We start from the raw sequence: 15,486 nt of genomic DNA on the forward strand, positions 1-15,486 counted from the left end.
GAGGGCAGTGGCAGGATATGATTGGGGGTCGAATAGACAAGCACTGTTGTATTTGTACCAGGCGTTGATCAGGTCATCTGTGGATTATGGGGGCTTTGTATATTGATCAGCAGCCAAAATGGTACTATACTACAGCGCCTGGATAGTATAAAGTCAAGGGCCCTGAGATTGTGTGTGGGTGCCTTCAGGACGACACCTGTTGAGGCATTGCAGGTGGATAGTGGCGATCTGCAACTGAGGATAAGGACTTGCATTAGCATACTGGACAATCGGGCAGAAGGTGGTAGAGTATGGACTGGGGGAGAGAGGGAGAGGGCCGGCAATTGCATTGGGGACCGCTCCTCCATGGCTGTTTCCTAAACCAAGTGTAGATGTGGACATGATTGAGGGCAGGAGAGAATTGGGTGACGTGAGACGGTGTGTAGAGTTTTTAATGATATATGCAGATAGTTCAAAGGATCCAGTCAGTGGTAGGGTGGGGGCAGGGGTGTATATCCCAGATTTCAATGTTAGTTTTCGTAAGCGGTTAACTGATTATGTGTCAGTGTATGCGGCCGAGTTGATGACCATGATTATAGGTTTGAGATGGGTGGAGGAGGTGGAGGAGGTGAAACCACTCAGAGTGGTGATCTGCTCTGATTCGGCTGCAGTGTTGGGTAGTGTGAAGATAGGCAGGTTGGATAGATTAGACTTGTTTAGTGGAGATGACGGTGCTGTTAATGGGATTGGAGAGGATGGGAGTTTGTGGTGAGCTTTTGCTGGGTTCCCGCCCATGTGGGTGTGGAGGGTAATGTGAAGGCCGATGTGGTGGCTAAGAGTGCTGTGAGGAGAGAAGGGGTAGATATTCAGGTCCCGCTGGGCCACAGGGAAGTCAAGTCCTTGATCTGGGCAAAAGGGTTTGATCTTTGGCAAAGGCAGTGGGATGCTAGTTATAAGGGGAGGAAAATTGTTTGCGTGTACCGGTCAGGAAATAAAGAGGTGGGGAGTATGGGATGTAGGAGAAAGGAACCTGTGTAGAGTAGACTACGGTTTGGGCACACAGGTTTGAATGACACGTTGTGGATGATAGGGAGACATGAGACAGGTCTGTGTGATGAGTGTTTAGTGAACGAAACAGTGGAGCATTTGTTGATATTTTGTGAACTGTATGACGTACAATACCAGTCAAAAGTTTGGACACACCTACTCATTACAGGGTTTTTCTTACATTGGAGAATAATAGACATCAAAGCGATGAAATAACACATATGGAATCATGTAGTAACCAAAAACAAATATTATATATATATTTTAAATTCTTCAAAGTAGCCACCCTTTGCCTTGAAGACAGCGTTGCACACGCTTGGCATTCTCTCAACCAGCTTCACCTGGAAGGCCATTCCTGACAGTCTTGAAGGAGTTCCCACATATGCTGAGCACTTCTGTACAGCACTTTGAGATATCAGCTGATGTAAGAAGGGCTATATAAATACATTTGATTAGATTTGATTTAATTTGTTGGCTGTTTTTCCTTCACTCTTCGGTCCAACTCATCCCAAATCATCTCAATTGTGTTGAGGTCGGGTAATTGTGGAGGCCAGGTCATCTAATGCAGCACTCCATCACTCTCCTTCTTGGTCTAATAGCACTTACACAGCCTGGAGGTTTGTTGGGTCATTGTCCTGTTGAAAAACTAATGATAGTCCCACTAAGCGCAAACCAGATGGGATGGCGTATCATAGCAGAATACTGTGGTAGCCATGCTGGTCAAGTGTGTCTTGAATTCTAAATAAATCACAGACAGTGTCACAAGCAAATCACCCCCACACCATCACACCACCTCCTCCATGCTTCACGGTGGAAACCATACATGCAGAGATCATCCGTTCACCTACTCTGCGTCTCAGAAAGACACGGCGGTTGTAACCAAAAATCTCACATTTGGGCTCCTTAGACCAAATGACAGATTTCCACAAGTCTAATGTCCATTGCTCGTGTTTCTTGGCCCAAGCAAGTCTCTTCTTATTGGTGTCCTTTAGTAGTGGTTTCTGTGCAGCAAATCGACCATGAAGGCCTGATTCATGCCGTTTCCTCTGAACAGTTGATGTGGAGATGTGTCTGTTACTTGAACTCTGTGAAGCATTTATTTTGGCTGCAATTTCTGAGGCTAGTAACTCTAATGAACTTATCCTCTGTAGCAGAGGTAACTCTGGGTCTTCCTTTCCTATGGCGGTCCTCATGAGAAACAGTTTCATCATGGCACTTGGCGGTTTTTGCGACTGCACTTGAAGAAACTTTTCCGGATTGGCTGACCTTCATGTCTTAAAGTAATGATGGACTGTCATTTCTCTTTGCTTATTTGAGCTGTTCTTGCCATAATATGGACTTGGTCTTTTACCAAATAGGGCTATCTTCTGTATACCACCCTTATCTTGTCAAAACACAACTGATTGGCTCAAACACATTAAGAAGGAAAGACATTTTACAAATTAACTTTTAACAAGGCACACCTTTTAATTGAAATGCATTCCAGTTGACTACATCATGAAGCTGGTTGAGAGAATGCCAAGTGTGCAAAGCTGTCATCAAGGCAATGGGTGGCTACTTTGAAGAATCTAAAATCTAAAATATATTTTGTTGTTAACACTTTTTTGGTTAATACATGATTCCATATGTGTCATTTAATAGTTTTGATGTGTTCACTATTATTCTACAATGTATAAAATAGTAAAAATAAAGAAAAACCCTTGACTGAGTAGGTTTGTATTAACATTTTGACTGGTAATGTAGATAGGGAGAGATTGTGTGAAATGTTTAGAGATGCTGGACGGGGTTGGGGTTTGGGTGGTGTAGTGGGGGGAGTAAATGGGAGGGAAGTGGTATTTCACTTTCTTAGAGGAACAGGACTAATGAAGATAATTACATTTTGGTAGGCTGTGACTGGCCTTACACTCCAGTACAGTAGGTGGTGGTGTATGCACCTTAAAATTTGGATGCGATCCACCAATCCAATCCCAAAGAAGATGAAGCAGAGAGGGCTGGTTGGAACAGTTCACTTGAAAGGGGTTCTGAAGAGGAATCCTGGAGCAAGAACAGGAATATTGGGACAGGGACACAAATGTGGATTTCTGAGGAGGAATGGAGGTGGAAAAAGAGGAAGAGGAGGTTGAAGAGAATGAGGAAAGCAGAGGTTGGATTTCAATCTGGAGGAAGATGGAGATAAAAATGGAGATGGGGTGTTGAAGATGATTGGTGTCAAACAGAGTGAGCCATGAGCCAGACTGCGTTCTAGAGGATAAATTAAAGTGAATGAGGGCGAGTTAAGTGAGGTGGAAGGTGTGGTGAGAGCTTGACATCGTTGAACAAAATACAAAATAATCTAGTTCAATAGGAGTGACATTGTTGGAGAAAATGGACCCTTGCCTTTTGGCAGATCCATTTGTGGTTTCAGGATGGGTGGGAAAGGAGTTGGGTGCAGTAGAATCCGTGAAGGTAACCTGAAGTGGACTTTTTCTTTTTGTTTATGTTTCTTCTGACGAGAGGAGAGCAGGTGCTCTGTGTCACGCAACTTGGGTCAAGATCTGTTTCGTGCTTTGCTCTTAGGAACAGGGCAACATTGAAAGGAGTGATTTTTGGGGAAGCGTTAAGTGTGGAGGTGGAGCAATTGAAGTTGAAGATTCAGGGTGTTTGTGATGCCTGCTGTTTGGTGCGACACAGACCTGGTGGGGAGCATGGTGAAACAGAGGAGTCACTGTCAGTCCTTTTGAGTTTTGAGCCTGAGTCTTTACCAGACAAAGTCATGTCAGGATATATCAGTTGTCCTGTTAGAGCTTTTGTGGTGAATCCACTGCTCTGTTTCAGGTACAACGTTTATAGTCATATTGCAGCACAGTGTAGGAGGGAGATTCCAAGATGTGAGAAGTGTGCAGTAGGGCATTGGACAGAGGATTGTGTAGTTTTGGTAAAAGTTGTGTGTGTCAACTGTAGTGGTGCCCATGTTGCTGGGGATCGGAAGTGTCCGATGCGAGAGAGGCAGGTTGAAGTGGCCAGAGAGTAGTGCAGAAGGTGTTGTATGCTGAGGCAGTGAAGAAAGTAGAGGCGGATGGGTCCAAGGTGAGGAACCCTGAGAGGATCCCAGTGAGTCGTAGATCTGTGTCAGCACAGAGGGAGAGGCCATAGTGTTTTGAGCTACAGGGAGGCTGCCTTCTTAGCGTTCATAGCAATGGTAATCAACTGTACCGCAGAAAGGGAACGTAAATCACAGAAAATAGATGTTGTGGTGGCAGCTGCAGAGAAGTATTTGGGTATATGATATTTGAATTCAGAAGAGTTACAGGGTGTGTTGAGTGGTGGTGTCCTGTCCTCCCAGGCCGTTGGCATGGTGTAGGAGCAGATAGGGTCAAAGTAGTGGAATGGGGAAGTGGGTTTTTTAATGAGTGTAGCTGCCAGCTGGGTGTGAGATTGTTTTGATGTTTTTTAATGAAATAGTGGTATATAGTTGTAGGGTTGGTTGGTGGTGAAATGTATATATACATATATATTACCCTTTTAATTTGTGTATAATGTGATTGAACATACACTGCTGCACAGTAGGTGGCGAAATGCACAAACAAAATGTGCAACGACATGATACCGAATAATAATAAGAAGTAGCGGGGGCTGGTTGTGTGTTCATTGGTTGGTGTGTGTTTGTTTTTACGGTGTGTGGCGTGCGTGGGTGTGCGTGGGCGCGTGGTATGTATGACCAGTCTAATGATACGTTCAAAACAACTCGTAACTGGAATCCCGAAATCCGACTTCAGTGCGTTTAAACAAATGGGAACTAGCACAACAAAAGGGTCTCCGACTGGAAAATAAATTGATTTGAACGGTCATCCAACTCGGAATTTCAACTCGTGAACTCGAGCCTCTCTCCAGAGCTCCGACTTTTCACCCAAGATCCCTGACGTAATGATCTGACATCGTATTGTTCCAAGTTCCCAGTGGTTTTGAACGCGCCATCTTATCAAAGTGAAAGTTGTTAACGTTAGTCAACACATTGCAACTGCAGCGCTACGCCTTTCTTGTTTGAATTGTTGTCCTACGGATCCAATGTACAATTTGTGTTTTGGTCGATGTGAAACGTTGGATAAGAATTATGTTGTTTTTTTTAATCACATTTCTCATACGTTTAGCCTAAACCTAAATAACGTCATCAAACACTATAGAGTTATTACACTTTATAAGTAGGCCTGTGTGGTTAGAGAGGACAGGGCAAGAGCAGTGTGTTTCATTGTGCGTTGTGTTGTGATCTGTTTTTGAATAAACCTTGCCCTTAGGCTACATTTGCATTCATTGCAATGTTCTGTCGATCTTCCTGTTGAAATCAAATCAAATGTATTTATATAGCCCCTCGTACATCAGCTGATATCTCAAAGTGCTGTACAGAAACCCAGCCTAAAACCCCAAACAGCAAGCAATGCATGTGAAAGAAGCACGGTGGCTAGGAAAAACTCCCTAGGAAAAACTCCCTAGAAAGGCCAAAACCTAGGAAGAAACCTAGAGAGGAACCAGCTTGAATGTGCCCAAGCTTATGTTTTATTTACAACATGATTGAGACCAGCCTGTTTATTTTAGATTCTTACTGTCCTTTTCTAATTTGTCTGTTAACTCAGCTGGAGAAAAGTGTCAGGCGGTTCAGGGAGACGTTCCATGGAAAGATAGCGGTGGAAAAGGCAACCTTACTGATGAGGCGCTATGCCAACAACCACCAAATGGTCACCTGGGCAGTTATACTGAAGAAAGGCAACGGTAAAGAAATGGTTTACAGTAAATGCAAACCCCAGTCATACCACCATAGGAAACCCTATGGAGGGGTTTCCAAGACACCGGGTCCTGTACTAAAAAGCTTGTACCATGGGGATGCTCCAGGAACTAGGATTAATCTGTCCTGGAAAATATCCCTTAAAGTGGCAATCTGCAGTTGCTGCATCCATTTGTTGGACTTATGCATTTATGATATGTACCTATTGATTCTTGAAGAATATAACTTCTAAATGCCTCATGAGCTTAGTTCAACTGTCGTAACCCATCAGAACACAAAATATAAGCTTGTTTTACTCCATTGTTTGTAAACAAAGTAAATGAAAAACAAACACTATATAGCCTCAAAACATGGTTAAAACTATCATTTTTATATCATGGATGGTCAGTCCTTGCATCCATAGCTCTGCGTATACATTTAAAAGTGGCTACATTTCTCCAGCCCCATCCCTACATTTCTTTACAGAAACAGAGGCGAGGAAGACTCTTTGTTATTGTTTCAGCTGCTGATTTCCTCTTTAACCTCTCTATTCAGACATGGTCTCTGGTGGTTTAACAACCATACCTATTTTATTTGCGTTAAAGGGTTGGCCATGTTGACAATCTAATCTCTGATTCTTCCTCTTTCTCTACTCTTGCCGTGCAGAGCTGGATGATGAGGACAGAAAATGCTTACAGACGGATCGGGCAGTCAAGGTCACATGAATAAATTCCATACTATTCTCTGTCGCTTTGTGTGTGTCCATTTGGCTTAGGGGTGTATCCAGGCTGGTCTGTATTTCTTTGAACATGTGGTCTTTGTGGTCATAAACATGATAGTTCAGTTGTACCCTGACCCTTGACCCACCTCTCTCTCTCTCTTTCAGAATGTGGTGCAGAGACTCACAGCTGAGGACAGGGAACCTCAGGTCCCTCCTGCACAGCAGGTACAACGCAGTCGCAGTGTTAGTTAGTCCCTCTTTCGTTAGGTTAAAGAGTCAATGTTCATCAGAAGACATCTGGATTTTTTGGCATTTCAGTATAATGCAAAAATCTCTGTTGATTTTGAAGTTCTTTATTCCATAACCATATTGTTAATGGGTATTAACACATTAGTAATAGATTTGTGAGCTATTGTAACAACACTGTTCAAGGGCTGAAAGAGGGGATAAAACTCCTGTCATATTACATTGGTCCTATATCCAATCTGATAATCAGGTTGGTAAATTAGTTGCCTTGACTATTTCTAATTATATGACTTACATTTGTCTTCCCTACAGCCCCGAGGTAACAAACAGCCTGAAGACGATAATGATATCAAGGTCCGTCAAGAGATTAAGGGTTAAGTGGATGGCTAACTGAAAGGTGTGTGTGCGCGCATGAGTGCGTCCCTGCCTTTGTGTGTGTTGAGTCTTCAGGAGCTGGGAGAGCATCTGCGGGTCCTGCCTCTCACTGAGAAGAACAAGAGAATGTTTGATAATGCCCAGCGCCACCTCACCCCCTCGGTCCTGCACCAGTTTGCCTGCCAGACCTGTGACAAGGACTGGTGGCGTCGGGTACCCCAGAGGAAGAGGGTAATGCTCTTCCATACATACCCACCTGGTATACACCGTGGTCTTCACACATTGGTACACTCTGTTTGATATGCATGCCAAACCCATGCACAATAGTTCAAACGTATTTCTCCCTGCCTGTGTCTGTAACGGTGTTCCTGTTACTTTGTCTTAGGATGTGTATTTCACATGGCCAGTTCATCAACTAACTGGGGCCTCCACTGACTGTCATCTCTCCTAGGTATCTCACTGTCACCTGTGCAAGAAGAAATATGACCCTGTCCCTTATGACAAAATGTGGGGTATTGGAGAGTTCTGCTGCACCAAATGCACACGCTCCTTCAGGTAAACGCTGGAGCTGTCCTGTACATGTGCGATTATGATAAATGATAAATGTGATTTAATCTCTATGCACTTGGTTTGATTTGTCCATCAGGGGCTTTGGGAGGATGGATTTGGGCTCCCCCTGCTACTCCTGCCGAACTCTGGTGATCCCAACAGAGACTCTCCCTCCACGCAAGGGAGGGGTAGGAGTAGTTGGACCCAGAAAACCTATCCCACACAGCTGCCTCGCTGAGGACTGTTACAACAGACAAGGTTAAACTACACACACACACACACACAGGATTGCTGTTTAGCGCAATGTACTGTGGTTTGTAGAGTGTGTTACTACAAACAAGTACCACCAGATGGCGTCCTTTTACATGTCTGTCTGGCTGCTGGCTCCAGCCAACTAACTGGCCTTGTACTTCCATTCCAGAGCCCCATGTTCCTGGGACAGAGTGTGTCCACCCCCGCAGTCGCCAGAGGAACAGGAAGCCTCGCGTGGTCAATCCCAGCTCCATCCACATCAGCTCCGGCTCCACCGTCAACACCTGCCTGAGCCAAGGAAGCCTGGAGAACCTGTACGACCTCATCATGGATGACATCAGAGAGGAGAGTGAAGAGGACAGCAGTAGTGGTAGCAGCAGCAGCTAGAGCAGCACTGATGTTACCAGTGACCAACAGTCGTGAGCAGCTTCCATGCTTCCCCAATGGTGCTTCCAACGATCAGGATATGATCGCTTATCTTAGGTTCACATTCAGTGTAAGGATGGCATCTCATAGGGCTACTGACATAGTATTGGTTCTACTTTCATTTTAAAAACCATGAAAATACCACTCAATATTCACAACAGTCAGATGATATAAGTGAGATGACATAACTAGTTTTGTGTTTCGCTTTTGACTTTGTTCATGCTTATTGCCACGTGTTATTGCTTTGTTAATGTCTGAATGACAAGGGGAGATTGACCGCACTGGCTACTGCCCAAAATTCTGACTTTACTTTTGGTTACCTATTCAGGAGTTAGCCTTCTAGTAATGTGTGTGTTCAAATAGATTTGTCATATCAACTTGAACAAGAATATATTATAAAACACAAATAATGCATTTTGGTTCCCCCCCCCAAAAACACAAATAATGCATTATGAAATCTTACTATTATTAATTTTCAATACGACTCGGGTTCAAATCAAGTTGTATTTGTCACATGCACAGAATACAACAGGTGTAGACCTTACCGTGAAATGCTTACTTACAAGCCCTCAACCAGCAATGCAGTTTAAAAAAAGTACGAAAATAAGAAAATATTCAAAGACGTAACACAATAAAATAACAATAACGAGGCTATATAGGGGTTCCCGGTACAGAGTCAATGTGCGGGGTACAGGTTCAGTGAGGTAATATGTACATGTAGATAGGGGTAAAGTGACTATGCATAGATAATAAACAGCAAGTAGAAGCAGGGTAAAAAAGGGGGTCAATGCAAATAGTCCAGATACCCATTTGATTAACTGTTCAGGAGTCTTATTACATTTACATTTAACATTTAAGTCATTTAGCAGACGCTCTTATCCAGAGCGACTTACAAATTGGTGCATTCACCTTATGATATCCAGTGGAACAACCACTTTACAATAGTGCATCTAAATATTTTAAGGGGGGGTTATAAGGATTACTTTATCCTATCCTAGGTATTCCTTAAAGAGGTGGGGTTTCAGGTGTCTCCGGAAGGTGGTGATTGACTCCGCTGTCCTGGCGTCGTGAGGGAGCTTGTTCCACCATTGGGGTGCCAGAGCAGCGAACAGTTTTGACTGGGCTGAGCGGGAACTGTGCTTCCTCAGAGGTAGGGGGGCCAGCAGGCCAGAGGTGGATGAACGCAGTGCCCTTGTTTGGGTGTAGGGCCTGATCAGAGCCTGAAGGTATGGAGGTGCCGTTCCCTTCACAGCTCCGTAGGCAATCACCATGGTCTTGTAGCGGATGCGAGCTTCAACTGGAAGCCAGTGGAGAGAGCGGAGGAGCGGGGTGACGTGAGAGAACTTGGGAAGGTTGAACACCAGACGGGCTGCGGCGTTCTGGATGAGTTGTAGGGGTTTAATGGCACAGGCAGGGAGCCCAGCCAACAGCGAGTTGCAGTAATCCAGACGGGAGATGACAAGTTCCTGGATTAGGACCTGCGCCGCTTCCTGTGTGAGGCAGGGTCGTACTCTGCGAATGTTGTAGAGCATGAACCTACAGGATCGGGTCACCGCCTTGATGTTAGTGGAGAACGACAGGGTGTTGTCCAGGATCACGCCAAGGTTTTTAGCATGTTTCTCTTATGGCTTGGGGATAGAAGCTGTTAAGAAGCATTTTGGTCCTAGACTTGGCGCTCCGGTACCGCTTGCCGTGTGGTAGCAGAGAGAACAGTCTATGATATGGGTGGCTGGATTCTTTCACAATTTTTAGGAGAAAAAGAATCACAGACATGCCACCGTGGATTTTAAAATATCACTGTAAATAATTTAGAAGATACCTGTACACCAATAAAGCACAATTTATTCTGTTTGTTTAAGAATAACCTGAGAAAAACATTTATAGTGGGGTTCAAAGTTATTGATAAAGATTGATAAAGATAAGCAATATTGACTTTATAAACGAAATAATTGAAATACTGAGCTATATTGTATGCGGAAAGACATTGGGAAATGTATTTCATACTAATAATACAATTCCTCAGAGAAAGAGATGTTGTTTAACAAGTAACACTTTTTTTTCTCTCAAAAAAGTAGTGGTCAAAATTGACACCCCTAAAGATTGTTATAAATAAAATAGTCAAAGGTTTTGAATTTGGTCCCATGTTCCTAGCACACAATGACTACATCAAGCTTGTGACTACAAACTTTTTGGACGCATTTGCAGTTAGTTTAAGTTGTGTTTCAGATAATTTTGTGCCCAATAGAAATGAATGGTAAATCATGAATTGTCTTTTTGGAATCAATTTTATTGTAAATAAGAATATAGTGTTTCTAAACACTTCTACATTAATGTTGGTTCTACCTTGATTGCGGATAATCCTTAATGAATAGTAAATAATGATGTGTGAGAAAGTTACAGAGGGACTAAGCTCATAGGTTGATCATTGGATGGTCAATTATCATACTGACTAAGTTGTTGTGAAGATGGTGAGGGGTATGTCCCATCTTGATTACTGTCCGGTAATATGGTCAAATGAAGCAAAGAAAAACCTAGCAAATCTGCAGCTGGTTGAAAACAGCAGCACGCCTTGCCTTTACAGTGCATTCAAAAAATATTCAGACCCCTTGACTGTTCCACATTTTGTTATGTTACAGCGTTATTCTAAAATTGATTTAATTGTTGTTTTTTTCATCAATCTACATACAGTACCCCATAATGACAAAGCAAAAACAGGTTTAGACATTTTCTAATTTATATACAAAAAAAATGAAATATTACATTTACATAAGTATTCAGACCCTTTACTCAGTACTTTGTTGAAGCACCTTTTGGCAGCGATTACAGTCTCGATTCTTCTTGTGTATGACACTACAAGCTTGGCACACCTGTATTTGGGGAGTTTCTCCCATTCTTCTCTGCAGATCCTCTCAAGCTCTGTCAGGTTGGATGGGGAGTGTCGCTGCACAGCTATTTTCAGGTCTCTCCAGAGATGTTTAATCGGGTTCAAGTCTGGGATCTGGCTGTGCCACTCAAGGACATTCAGAGACTTGTCCCGGAGCCAGTCCTGCGTTGTCTTGGGTGTGTGCTTAGGGTCGTTATCCTGTTGGAAGGTGAACCTTCGCCCCAGTCTGAGGTCCTGAGCGCTCTGGAGCAGATTTTCATCAAGGATCTCTGTACTTTGCTCCAATCATCTTTCCCTTTGATCCTGACTAGTCTCCTCGTCCCTGAGGCTGAAAAACATCCCACAGCATGATGCTACCACCACCATGCTTCACCATAGGGATGGTGCAAGGTTTCCTCCAGACGTATGCTTCGTATTCAGGACAAAGAGCTCAATCTTGGTTTCATCAGACCAGAGAATCTTGTTTCTCATGGTCTGAGAGTCTTTTAGAGGCCTCCAAGCGGGCTGTCATGCTCCTTTTCCTGAGGAGTGGCTTCTGTCTGGCCACTCTAGCATAAAAGCCTGATTGGTGAAGTGCTGCAGAGATGATTGACCTTCTGGAAGCTTCCCCGATCTCCACAGAGGAACTCTGGAGCGCTGTCAGAGTGACCATCAGGTTCTTGGTCACAGTTTGGCTGGGTGGCCAGCTCTGAGAAGTGTCTTGGTGGTTCTAAACTTCTTCCATTTAAAAAGGATGGAGGCCACTGTGTTCTTGGGGACCTTCAATGCTGCAGAAATGTTTTGGTACCCTTCCCCAGATCTGTGCCCCAACACAATCCTGTCTTGGAGCTCCTCGGACAATTCCTTTGACCTCATGGATTGGTTTTGCTCTGACATGCACTGTTAACTGTGGTACCAGTCATGTCCAATCAACTGAATTTACCACAGGTGTACTCCAATAAAGTTGTTGAAACGTCTCAAGGGTGATCAATGGAAACAGGATGCACCTGAGCTCAATTTCATGTCTCATAGCAAAGCGTCTGAATACTTATGTAAATAAGGTATTTCTGTTTTTTATTTCTAACCAACTTGCAACAATTTCTAAAAACCTGTTTTCGCTTTGTCATTATGGGGTAATGTGTGCAGATTGATAAGGATTTGTTTTTTAAATCAATTTTAGAATAAGGCTATAACTTAATAAAATGTGGAAAAGGGGTCTGAAAATGTTCCGAATGCACAGTAACTGCATAACATCAACAACATGCATGCCAATCTTTCCTTGTTGAGGGTTAAAGAGAGATTAAATACTTATCTTGTAGTTTATGAGAAATATAACTTTGATGAAAATTCCAGATTGTCTGCATAATCAAATACCATACAGCTCAGACACCCATACGTACACCACAAGTGTCACGGTTGTCGTGGGATGAAGCGGACCAAAGTGCAGCGTGATTATTGTTCCACATATTTTATTGAACTGTGAAACTATGCAATACATACAAAATAAACTGAATGAGCAAAAACATCAAACCGTGACAAAGCGTTAACATACACTTACTCAAAATCAATCTCCCACAAACCCAGGTGGGAAAAACACCTACTTAAGTATGATCTCCAATTAGAGACAACGATGACCAGCTGCCTCTAATTGGAGATCATCCCAAACAAAACCCAACATAGAAATGCAAAACTAGAACATAACAACATAGAACAATCTAAACTAGAAAAAAAAACTGTCACGCCCTGACCTACTCTACCATAGAAAATAACAGCTTTCTATGGTCAGGACGTGACAACAAGACAGGGGACTCGTCACAGTGTTATACAGAGCCATGATCGCATGGAACTCCATTCTATCTCCAATTACGCAAGCAAACATCAAAATGACCTAAAAATGTTTTATAAAACAACATCTCATGGCACAATAGGAACTGTGAAATGACACACACTCACACACTCTAACACGGTCTAACTCAATGCATCTCAGTGCTAGAGGTGTCATTACAGACACCCTGGTTAAATTCCATGCTGTATCACAACCGGCCGTGATTGGTAGTCCCATTTGGAGGCGCACAATTGGCCCAGCGTTGTTCGGGTTTGGCCGGTGTAGACCGTCATTGTCAATAAGAATTTGTTCTTAACTGACTTGCCTAGTTAAATAAAGGTAAAATTAAAAAAATATATATATACACATTCTTTAGTTGTATTGTTTGTATATTGTTGTATTTTATATTTGTGTGACGGTTCTTGTATATCAGTGTATCAGTGTTTTGTTACTTGTCGCGTTCTATGTTTTTGTGTGGACCCCAGGAAGAGTAGCTGCTGATTCCTTAGGGTGCTTTGTAGTTGTTCAGTTTGTGTCATTCTTTTGGTTTTTTTATATTATGTTTGTTGTGTAGTAAATATTTCAGCTTTTATTTTCGTAGGTTTTTAATATATATTTTTTCCTGTAAAGCACATTGCGTTGCATTCCGTGTCTGAAATGTGCTGTATAAATAAAGCTTGATTTGATTTGATTGGTGGAACGAGAGATAACACTAAGGACTAATCATGCTCTCCCTCAGGAGCGTTTTAGTTGGCAGTGTGACATTCCAGACTGAAGGCAGAAGTGTTGAGAAGGAACTGACAGAAATTCTCAACCTAAGTGGCTTGAAGTCAATCTAACCGATGCATTCCTCGGTACCTGTAATAGAAATGACTGACATGTATCGCCCAGATGGGATGACTTTTCAATGAGGTCAAATTCTAGGAACACTTTTTTACTCATGAATACCCTCAGTTATAAGATGTCGCATATGCTGGGTAGGGTTGCGTAAACAATCCAAATTAGTAGGCTAATGACCGAATTAATTACAATAACTAATAAAGAAGCTTTCAAGTTGACGCCAGATGTTGAAAACTTGAAGACTGACAGGTTTTATTGCTCTTTGTGGATTGGTTGTCTGACAACGTCACAAAAATTATGTGGGCGCATTGATGTGTGTGTTATGATTCTGAAAGGTCAGATAGCTGGGAGAAAACTACTAAACAACATGGCTGCTATGTCTCCATCTAATTTGGCTGATCTCTTGAGCTGTGCTAGATATGATAAACACAACACAGCTATGTTATCAAAATGTTGTTTCAGTTATATGGCTGAAACAGGACTGTAAAACAACAAATAAAGATGACTAGACTAAACATTTATTTCAGTTTTTTATCTTCCAGAAATATGTAATTATCTCCTGATGACATCCACAATGTCCATTGATACTGACCCTTATGACTTCAATGGAGAATGATTTTCAAATGGGTCTGATTTTCAATGCAGCTTGATTAGACATTTAAGCTTCTATCATGTCATTCTGGCAGGCTCTATATAACCTCTCACCTGTATCAATCGTTCTACTTCAATGATACATTCATTTTATTACATACACTTTTTTTGTTTTTTAGCAATCAAATTAAAAAAGTGAATCCTGTCAAAGACACTAAGTTAACTTAACTTCCAAGCCAGCCTGATCTTCCTGGCACATATTCACACCTCTAAACATGAGAGAGGCAGCAACATGCCTGAGATTGACTGTCTACTCAGTGAGACCCGCCATTTCACTGAAACTACCTCTGTGGCCTGGGTAGGATTGAGCTGGATAAAGCAGCAATCTCATTTTACAGATTCATCCCTAGAGTTGACCCCAATGTCCAAAAAGACAATGAGGATATTAGGAACCTTTGTGACTGGCTGGGATATTGAATGCAAAACACATGGCTATGTGCTGATTGAACCGCTCTTGTCACGCACATCCAATAGCACCTGTACTTCAGCCTGGAATTGGTCCATCTATCATTAGAGGGATGATATAACCAACATGTGTGTTCTTTCTTGTGGTGTATATTCAGCCTGTATTTTAATGTATGTATTGTACAGTTGAAGTCAGAAGTTTACATACACCTTAGCTAACCACATTTAAACTCAGTTTTCACAATTCCTGACATTTAATCCTAGTAGAAATTCCCTGTCTTAGGTCAGTTAGGATCACCACTTTATTTTAAGAATGTGAACTGTCAGAATAATAGTAGAGCGAATGATTTATTTCAGCTTTTCTTTCTTTCATCACATTCCCAGTGGGTCAGAAGTTTACATACACTCAATTAGTATTTGGTAGCATTGCCTTTAAATTGTTTAGCTTGGGTCAAACGTTTCGGGTAGCCTTCCACAAGCTTCCCACAATAAGTTGGGTGAATTTTGGCCCATTCCTCTGACAGAGCTGGTGTCACTGAGTCAGGTTTGTAGGCATCCTTGCTCACACACGC

General features: G+C 42.4%; 1 protein-coding gene across 1 annotated transcript; it reads left to right on the forward strand.

The window, feature by feature from the left end:
- The first annotated feature begins 7,047 nt into the window (after nt 1-7,047).
- LOC106601180 (shiftless antiviral inhibitor of ribosomal frameshifting protein homolog) lies at nt 7,048-14,355 on the forward strand. The gene is made up of 4 exons (XM_045715125.2): nt 7,048-7,334; nt 7,555-7,658; nt 7,750-7,910; nt 8,074-14,355. The coding sequence occupies exons 1-4, from the start codon at nt 7,140-7,142 to the stop codon at nt 8,289-8,291; spliced, it is 678 nt and encodes a 225-aa protein (XP_045571081.1). The 5' UTR covers nt 7,048-7,139; the 3' UTR covers nt 8,292-14,355.
- The last annotated feature ends 1,131 nt before the right edge of the window (nt 14,356-15,486 follow it).

The sequence above is a fragment of the Salmo salar genome, chromosome 03 (assembly GCF_965601325.2).
Source record: "Salmo salar chromosome 03, fSalSal1, whole genome shotgun sequence".
Classification (NCBI taxonomy): Eukaryota; Metazoa; Chordata; class Actinopteri; order Salmoniformes; family Salmonidae; genus Salmo; species Salmo salar.